The sequence below is a fragment of the Colletotrichum godetiae genome (assembly GCF_030913485.1).
Source record: "Colletotrichum godetiae strain CBS 193.32 chromosome Unknown BDP55scaffold_4, whole genome shotgun sequence".
Classification (NCBI taxonomy): domain Eukaryota; kingdom Fungi; phylum Ascomycota; class Sordariomycetes; order Glomerellales; family Glomerellaceae; genus Colletotrichum; species Colletotrichum godetiae.
Window position 1 is genome coordinate 1,218,058 of NW_026851252.1, and position 9,501 is coordinate 1,227,558.

General features: G+C 55.3%; 3 protein-coding genes across 3 annotated transcripts; 1 reads left to right on the forward strand and 2 right to left on the reverse strand.

The window, feature by feature from the left end:
* Positions 1–1,201: 1,201 nt before the first annotated feature.
* BDP55DRAFT_542342 (STE like transcription factor) lies at positions 1,202–3,672 on the forward strand (the record flags this gene model as incomplete). Its single annotated transcript, XM_060568307.1, has 4 exons — positions 1,202–1,325; positions 1,382–3,032; positions 3,106–3,189; positions 3,396–3,672. 4 exons carry the CDS (start codon positions 1,202–1,204, stop codon positions 3,670–3,672), a joined length of 2,136 nt encoding a protein of 711 aa, XP_060435182.1.
* Positions 3,673–4,364: 692 nt separating this feature from the next.
* Positions 4,365–5,955, reverse strand: BDP55DRAFT_724064 (uncharacterized protein; the record flags this gene model as incomplete). The annotated part of the gene is made up of 4 exons (XM_060578836.1): positions 4,365–4,462; positions 4,738–5,179; positions 5,244–5,380; positions 5,466–5,955. 4 exons carry the CDS (start codon positions 5,953–5,955, stop codon positions 4,365–4,367), a joined length of 1,167 nt encoding a protein of 388 aa, XP_060435183.1.
* A 1,024-nt stretch (positions 5,956–6,979) lies between these two features.
* BDP55DRAFT_690365 (WD domain-containing protein) lies at positions 6,980–9,355 on the reverse strand (the record flags this gene model as incomplete). Its single annotated transcript, XM_060576850.1, has 8 exons — positions 6,980–7,804; positions 7,867–7,981; positions 8,036–8,072; positions 8,126–8,547; positions 8,628–8,774; positions 8,867–9,009; positions 9,141–9,229; positions 9,322–9,355. 8 exons carry the CDS (start codon positions 9,353–9,355, stop codon positions 6,980–6,982), a joined length of 1,812 nt encoding a protein of 603 aa, XP_060435184.1.
* Between the last annotated feature and the right edge of the window lie 146 nt (positions 9,356–9,501).

Consider the following 9,501-nt stretch of genomic DNA (forward strand, 5'->3'; position numbering starts at 1 on the left):
CCTAGTGTAGGTACTTCGTGCTGCCGCTGCCGCTGCTACTCTTCTTTACTCCCACTCCCAAGTACCTTTCCCAAGGGCCAAAAGGCAAGGGCCCAAAGTCCAATCCCGCGCCAGGGCAGGACCAGACCAGACCAGACCTCCTCACCCACTTCCTCCTCGTCTTCCTCCTCACTCCTCCTTCCCATGCCCTCCCCCCCAGCCCAAGGTACCGCGCACCACGCACCACGCACCACGCACCACGCACCACCACCACACGCACCACCACCCAGCATACCTCCGTACCCAAAGAACCACACTTCGCTTGACCTTGGCCTGCTGGGGACCTGACCTTCTCTCTTCCTTCTCCCTTTCTCACCCCGTCCAAAATCATTAAACCCCCAGACCATCCTCCCATTCCTAAACTCTTCTGATATCTCTTTTTTACAAGACTCTTCTTTTCTTCCCATCTCCCTTTTCCATTCTCTCTCTCTCTACTTCCCTCCTCCTTCTTCCCCTTCTCTCCTCGTCGGAGCCGCACATACCTCCCACCCCCGTTTCTCTTCCCATCTCATCAGGACTGACCACCCCCGAGGCACATCCGCCCGCCCATCGACACATCAGACATTGTCCGTCGCACACTTGTCCATCATCGCGAATCTCCATCGCGCCAGCAAGTCTAGTCGCCAACCAGTTCCAGTTCCTGCGCAGGGTCCCTTCGTCGAGCTTTTTCTACCTTCTTGTTTTGCCATTGACGCACCGTCTTCCACCAACGACCCCTAATTCATTCGACCCCAAGGTTCCACTCCGAGACCGAAGGCGCCGATAAACACCAAATCACCCATCATCATCAGCACCTTGACGGTCTTGATCTGCGTAGCCGAAATAACCCATCATTCGCTTGAGGTCGAGTTTGGGTCCTGTGGTCTACAGTTGTGCCAACACCAAAAAGTTATTTCCTCCCGGGCTGGACTCGATTTAAGTCTCCAAAATCAATCAAAAAGAAAACTAGCAACACTCCCATTACCGGGCTCATCCAACAAGGGCAGCGCCTTCAATCAGCTTTGCGAATCTCCGTCTCGCAAAACGAACATACCATTTCTTTGACTCTTCGTCACCTCCGCCATTCTGCCGAGGCGAACAACCCGCGCGACTTCGTTCTCGATCCGGTCAGACGCGACCGACATCCGTCGTCAACCCCCATCATCACAACAAATCCGACAGCATGTACTCACAACATGCCGCTGCGGGCATGGCCCCCCAAAAACCAGAGACCTTCATGCTGAGCACCGAAGCCCAGCAAGCGTTGCCCCACGACGCCCAGGTCGCTCTTCAACAGGTTGATAACCGTAAGTCGAAATTGAAACGGTAATTTCGGGAATCCCTCAATTGACTCGTCTCGCAGTGAAATACTTCCTCATCTCTGCTCCCGTCGATTGGCAACCCGATCAGTACATTCGCAGATTCCTTCTCCCCACGGGCGAGTACGTTTCCTGCGTTCTGTGGAACAACCTCTTCCACATCTCCGGAACCGACATCGTCAGATGCCTTTCCTTCAGATTCCAGGCTTTCGGCCGGCCAGTGAAGAACTCCAAGAAGTTCGAGGAGGGCATCTTCTCCGACCTGAGAAACCTGAAGTCGGGGACCGATGCGTCGCTTGAGGAGCCCAAGAGCCCCTTCCTCGACTTCCTCTACAAGAACAACTGCATTCGTACGCAAAAGAAGCAGAAGGTCTTCTATTGGTACAGCGTACCCCACGACAGACTCTTCCTCGACGCCCTCGAGCGGGACCTGAAGCGCGAGAAGATGGGTCAGGAGGCCACCACCGTTGCCGTCAGCGAGCCTGCTCTGTCATTCCAGTACGACTCGTCTCAGTCGCTCTACGAGCAGCTCACCAAGGCCCAGCAGGCCAACTCCTCATCTTTCAACGCTCAGCAGGTCACTTTCTCTCAGTCCCAGTCCACCTCGCCAATCATGAGACCCATGGACAACATGCCGCCCCCGCAGATGATTCCTCAATCGGTTGCTCCTATGCAGGATGGTATGGAATCGATGGTGCCCTATGGAGCGATGGGCATGCCCCAGCAGATGCCTCCCCAGCAGATGGTCAAGAGGGAACCCGATTTCGCTCGTGTCCAGTACAACCAAAACGGTGTACCCATCACCCAGGGTCACCAGAGACACGCTTCAATGCCCGCCTACGGCCTCGAGTACTCTCCCGCCCCGTCATTCGTCTCTTCTCAGTACGAGGACTACAGCAACCGGGGCATTTCCTTCGAGCCCATCACCCCTCCCCAGCAGGCCTTGGGCATGGCCGCCGAGCCCGCCTACATCGCCAACGAGGAGACCGGCCTGTACACCGCCATCCCCGATCACATGGGCGGCAACGTCAACGGCCTCAACGGCATGATCCAGCTTCCCCCCTCCAACCTCGCCGGCCCTCAGTTCTCGAGAGCTTACGGCTCCAACAACGTCTACTCTGTGATTGAAGGATCCCCGACCTACAAGCAGAGGAGGCGGCGTTCATCCATCCCGCCGTCAATGTCAGCCATTGCCGCTGCCACTGCTCAAGCGCAGGCACAGGCTGCCGCTCAGCAACAGCAGCACCAACAACACCAACAGCAGCACAGACCCTCGGATCTCCGGCGGTCGGTCTCTGCATCCGTCGGTCCTGTGGCTGAAGGCGACGAATCTGCAGACAACTCCCCGCCCGGCCTTGCCTACAGCAGCTCCGCCATGTCCATGGTAAGCCAGCAGCACAAGGAGATGCTGGACCTGTCCCGGCACGGCACTCCGCTGTCCACTGTCGAGGGCAGCCCCGCTCTCAACCCCATGTCCCTCCAGCAGCAAGACTACTCCCACCTCCAACACGATGACATGTCCGGTGATGGTTCTATGAACGGTGCTCCCCGGGCTGGCATGCAAGGCCCCAACGGCGTCGTTCGCAGAGCTCGCTCCGCGACTGTCATGGAACTTGGTCCCTACCCCCAGAAGTCCCACTCCTGCCCTATTCCCACGTGTGGTCGTCTCTTCAAGAGATTAGAGCACCTCAAGAGGTAAGAACCAGACTCGATTTTATTTGTGATCAACCAAAAAACGACCTGCCTGAAATCTGACCAAACCTTCCAGACACGTGAGAACACATACACAAGAAAGACCCTACATCTGCCCTTATTGTAGCAAGGCATTCTCCAGATCAGACAACCTAGCACAGTATGCCCCAACTTTCCTTCATCTCATTTCCTTTGTCGTTTCCTTTGTCAAGAAAGATGTAATGTGGAGCGAGACCCCAAGCGATGAAAACCAACGTCCAAACCGCCGCGCCACAACACAGACTTCATCATCACTACGCAGCCACCAACCTCTTGGGGGGAAACAACCTCGTCGCATAGCATGGACTGACTTTGACGTTTCCACAGACACAAGCGTACTCATGACCGTGGTGAGAACGGCGAGGCTGCTCTCAACTTCTCGGGCGAAGAGGAGGAAGAGTACTCTGGCGAGGACCAGCTCGGTTCCCTCGAGGAGGCATCGCCCAACTCTGAGAACGCCTACGTTACCGCTTCGCTCAACGGTGTTGCCAACGGCTCGACACCGCCGACGTCGAACGGCATGCAATCGTTCAACAGCTTGCAGACGCTCAGCATGCCGATGACAATCAGCCAACCGGCAGTGAACGCGAGCGCCATCATGTGAGAGACGACACCTCACGAGTTTCGGCTCTCATTACGACTGGAGTTACGTTTCCTTCGACACGGTGTTACTTAGAGGGCGGCATGGCTATGACAAAGGTTCGGAATGGGTCAGGACTTTTCTTTTTTCTTCATCCATCCAGAAGATGGATTTCGGCACGCGTTAGCGACTGGACAATTGCTCCTTTGGCTCCGGGCGATTTTTTTTTTCATTTCAGTTTCAGTTTCATGTGTTCAGCATCGAGTCTGGCCGTTGGTCTCAGACACCAAAAAGGAAACTCGCACACATAGAGGTACGTACGGAGAGGCTGGGAAGATCTCGACGTATGAAGGTACCCGTCGAAAAGGGAGATTTTTATGCATGAGCTTAGGGTCGAAATGCGAAGAAGAGGAACGACTCGCACATGTATATATAGTTTGTTTCTTTTTCCTTTGTGCTGGAGATGCATAGTCGAGAATAGCACACTTGCCAGAAGGCCAGATGATACCAGGGGGAGAAGACTGCCGAGTAACTTTTTGGGTGCTCGACAGGGCTTGCCACGAAACAATAAGCAGAGTCTCGAATGTTGATTCACCTTGATCACACTTTTCAATCTCATATTTCCTATGATGTCCACTTAATTGTGCCGATGTCATCCATTTGTCGTTTTCTCGACGACTTCGCTCATGCCAGTAAGTGAGTACATGGCGACCCAATCACGTATGAGCAAGTGAAGCATCATGAACGGACTTCGACATTTTGCGAAACGCTTTGTCTCTTTGAGATCCACCGCCTTGAACAAAGTTATAGGCCGCTGCCAACATAAGTCACCTATAAACCGGAGGTACGTAAAGGCTCTGGGGATTTGCAGCATGGTATGTATATCTCCAGTCTACCTTCTCCCGCGGCCTCCCCTGCCACCACCACCACCACCACCTCTTCCTCCTCCCCTTCCGCCCCGCCCCCCACGTCCGCCGCGTCCCCCACCGCCGCCCTCAATATTCTGAACATCCCTCTCGCTCAACCTCAATTCGGCACCTCTCATCCTTCCAACATCAAGCCCATCAAGACCCCTCTGTCCAAACCTACCCCCGCTCTGCTTCGCCACCTTCTTCGGCGCCTCCCTCTCCAGCACAATGCCATTCTCCTTCGCCGTCCTCCTCCGCTTCTCCTCGCGCGCAGCCGTACTCGCGACGATTCCCTTCCGGAACGCCATTGGCATTTTCTCTTGGACAAAGATTGATTTGACGCCTGCTACGCCCTGAGCGCCGGCGAGGGACTGCGTGCGCAGATCCGTCTGGCGCTGGCGGAGTTTCCCCTCGGAAAAGGATTTGGAGGCGGGTGAGTTGGCGGAGTTTGTGAAGGGGGTGACGGCGTGGCGGGCGAGGAGGTGGGATTCGGAGAGGAGGCGTTGGAGGGCGAGGTCGTTTGCGAGCATGGATTTGTCGTTTTCGTCGGAGGGGTCTTCGGGGGTTTGGGCGGCTGTTAGGGAGGTTGGTGAGGGGTCTGTTTGGGAGGGTGGTTTGGAGGACTGGGAAGAGGGTTAGCGAAATGCGAGATGGGAGGATGGGAGGATGGGGGTGCCTGAGACATACCATGAAGGCCTTGAGTTCGCGCTTGCTCATGCTGACGATGGGTTGGGCGTTGGATTTGGTGTGGTCTACGACCTCGATGACGGGGTTCTCGTCAATGTCGTCGTAGGGGATATCGCTGTCCTCGTCGTAGTCGTCTTCTGTTGGAACACCCCTCTCGTTAGTATATAGGCTTCCCCGTGACACTCTTTGGAGTTTTGCGTCCAGCGGTTCGGTGCGACTTACCTTCGTCGCCAGAGAGTCCACTCCATTCCTCCCCCTCTCCTTCCTCGCCGTCGGCACCCTCGTCCTCAAAGACGTCTTCTTCGCCGTCTTCCACATCCTCATCACTTGCGCTCGCGCTGTCCTCCTCGTCCTCCTTCTCCTCTGCAGCCTTGGCTTTGCTCTTCTTGCTCTTCTTCGGCACGGCCTTCTCAATCGGTTTAAACTGAGCCTCAAAGTGCCGTCTGAAAATTTCTTGCGCGTCCAGCATGGATGTATCCTCCTCCTCTTCTTCCTTTCCAACAACCTTCTTCGCCTTCGTCTTCGCGGTAGCCGTCGTCTTCTTCTTCGTCACTGCCGTCGTGCTAGACTTCTTGAGGCTCTCGGCGCTCTTCTTCTTCTTCTTCTTCAATGCCGGCGAAGCATTCTTGCTTGAAGCAGTCGTCGCATTTGGCTTGCTTGTCTTGGAGGTCGACGCAGAGGGCGCTTTGCGCTTCCCGAGGACGGAGGCCATGGTTTTCGCCTTTTCTTTTCTTTCGCAGTCGCAGATGGAGACCCGAGCACTCGTTTCTACTTCTAGAGCTCTCAAATATGACAAGTTCGTGCGTACAGAAGATTGGCTTCGCAGGACCGTTATTGCGATTGAACCGGTGGTCGTAGCTTCGTTGTCGTCCTGCCGTTGTTACAATACTGTCGGGGAAGAAAAATACCCTACTCCAGCTAACCTGCAGACAACCTTATCGCGGACAATCTTGAAAATTTCAGCGGGTCCGAGAGGTCCCTCTTCTCAGCCTCGTCCGGCCTGTGGCTGGAGACCATCCTCTTATTGGCTGCAGCCTCCACCATGTCAATAAGGGATGGGGGTCAAAGATTGTCAAAGCTCCTGTCAGCCTTGGTGGGATGCTAGATCCCCTCCTCGCAACTACCTATTGAGTGCGATAACCACCCAGACAGTTCAACATGTAGTATGAGTGCCTAGCTTTTACGAGAATTTACCTATCGCAGTTCAATAACATGATATGAAAGAATCCCAAGATACATGCGCACAGCACCTGGTGTCTAGGTAGAAGAATCAGGGAGGGAAAGAAAAGAAAGTTCCTTGATCTGACACGTCTTGCGACAGGAACTATCTCTAGTCCCTCCAAGTGCCAAGAATAGCTTACATCCAATGGACCAGATGAAACCATCACCCGGACAGACTGACAGTTATCAGAGTCTCCCTATGGCTCACCACTTTTAAGAACTTGTTGAATAGCTGCCAATCAAACTTACAAGTGCGCCGTCTTATTCAGACCTAGCAGGTTGACGCACCAGCACCAGCCATGCGCTCGCACGCCATGCACACAATGGACAAGGGGGAAGAGAACAAAATAGGTACTTATAACACCAAACTAACTCTGCTTGTGACAATCACTGCTTGCTATCCATCCCAAAGACCCCGTTTTCATCACATCTCTCCCTTCTCCAGATGCACACACCCCCTTAGACCCCCTTTCCTGTACACGCTGTAGGTCACACAAAACATCAGAGGAGATTTCCTAAGACCGCGCGGCCTCGAGTTCCAGCTCCAATTGTCTGATCCTCTCGCTCTGGTCCTGAGAGCCGCCAGCGTTCACCTTGCGCTTCAGGCCCTCGACTTCGTCCGACAGCTTGCTAATCTTGTCGTTCTGCTTGCCAATGAGCTTGGTCTGCTGCTCGAGCATCTGTCTGATCTGATCCAGAGATGACTCAATGTGCGTCGAGGATGCAGGTGAGTTGGCAGATGCAGGCTTGATAGGGGACTGTTGTGCAGGAGGCGACTTGACTTGGGCAGGGGAAGCGGCCTTGATTGGGGAAGGGATCTTGGCCGGCTCGGCACGGGCAGGAGCAGGAGCTGCAGCAGGGGCTGCGACACGCTGGGCTGGTCTTTGTACCTCCTCGAAGCTAGAGTTATCGTCCTCATCCTCAGGCTCGGCAGGCTCGTCGTCCTTGAACCTATTAGCCATGTTGGACATGGAAGCTTGCTGGTCCTTCATCGAGGGAGGGGGTGAGCGTGCCACCGGAGTAGGCTCCGGAGCTGGGACAGGCTTTGGCGCAGGCTTTGCAGCCGGGGGAGGGGCTGAGGCGATCACGGGGGGCTTGTAGTCAGAGGCAACCTCCTTCGGGGCGGTACCCTCGTACACACTCTCCAGGTCGATCTTGGAGGGGATGCCCGTCTTGCCATCGAGCCAATCCTTGGCGCTGACGGCAGGCTTGAGGCCAGTAGCAGGGGGGAAGATATCGGACTGGAAGGTTTCGGCTCTACGGGGGACGGTGAAGGAGATGGGCTCGATGTAGCTGTCGTTGACCGTCTTGTAGGCTCTCATGACCTCGTTCTCGTGCACCTACGTAGCGTTAGACATGACCTCCTAGATTTCACAGCACGTGCTTGCTGAAGTCGACCTACGTTGATGCCACGACGGGGAACGAAAGCGATGCCTCTTTGGGGCTCGGCGGACTTGTACTCGCTCAGATATTCGAACTTGTCGTTCTCGTACTCGTAGTATCGGATGTTGCCGTCGCTGCGAGAGCCATTAGTATGCCAACTAACACAATCTGCCCAACGAATTACTTACCCCTTGCCAGCAAGATACAAGCAGTTGGATCCGTCATCTGTCTGTAGTTTAGCATTTGTCCCACGCGCAACTTCAACCTCCAGAACTGACCCCAGAAAGGCATGATAACACCCGAGATGGAGTCCAGCATGCTGAAACCTCCAATGGGCTCATTGCGGCCAGGCTCCCAGAGCGCAAGCTGACGCTCACTCATGCGCGAAAAACCAGCCGTGGCGAAACGGTTGTGCTCGCCCATCCAGACGGCTCTGCTGTTCTTGGCGCCCGGGTGGCCAGGAGCCTCGTGGACCGGCTTCTCAGCGCGCACATCCCACACGCGGATCTTCTTGTCGCGGGACGTCGTCACCAGCATGGAGCCGCTGGCGTTCCACGACAGACTCTGAACGATGTCGTTGTGCTTCAGGGTGTGGGTGGAGGAGCCGGTGTTGATGTCCCATAGCTTGATCGTGAAGTCGCCGGATGCGGACGCAAGAATGTTTTCCGCAGCGGGGTTGAATTGGACCTGGCCGACCTTTCTGTATGCTGTATATCAGCATCTTGATCGAGGGTGTATGCAGTAGCAGGAGGAATGTTTAAAAGGTCGCGGGTGACGAACCTCGAGTGGCCAGCGAGCTTGCTGACGGGAGAGACATGGGCGGGCTCCTCGGCATCGGTGTAGAGGGTGAAGTTCTCGGGAACCTGCCAGAGGAAGACCTTTCCATCCTCAGATCCAGAAGCAATCACGCGGTCGTTGAAGGGGTTCCTAGCACGTGGTCATCAGTATGATTGTCGCGTGCGCTCGCCGTCGTCGGTGGATGGTGCGCGCGGGTCGCGGCGTCGCGGGGATCGGCGTACCAGTCGGTATCCAAGACGGTGGCGGTATGGCCTCGAAACAGCGGGATCTGGTCGGGAACCTTTCCCTTCTCGCCGAGAGGGATGACAGCGAAAGCGCCGCCGCCGCCGGCATCCCAATTGACGGAGAGGTAGTCGGGGTTGGCCTAGGGGTAGCGAGTGTCTGGTCAGCCTCTCATTCTTGTTCTTCTTGTTCTCCTATCGACCCCGGTCCTGCCCCCCATCAATTGTCTCGGCAGGAGAACAAAAGAAGCAAAGGAGCAAACCCCTTACTTACCTTCACCAAGTTGGTATCCCAAGCATTTCGGCTGATGTGAAGATTGTCGTAGCAGAACTCCTTCCGGGTCGGCTTGCCAAAGACGTGTCCTATACGAGAGAGAATCAGGCGTCAGCAGTCAGCTCGTCCCAGCGCAACACGGCGGCATGCGACAGTAAAATAAAATAAAAAAAAGACCCACGATATTTCGACGCTCGCACAAAGCGGCCCGCCATTGGGGATGGTGTATGATTTGGAAGACCCGGGTGGCGGGAGGGAGGAAGGGAAGGGGCCGGTAAAGAAAGAGGCAGACGATATGCAATGCTGTGTAGGGAAAAGCGACGTAACCTGCGATCTCTTGGTGATCCAAAAGGGGAGGATT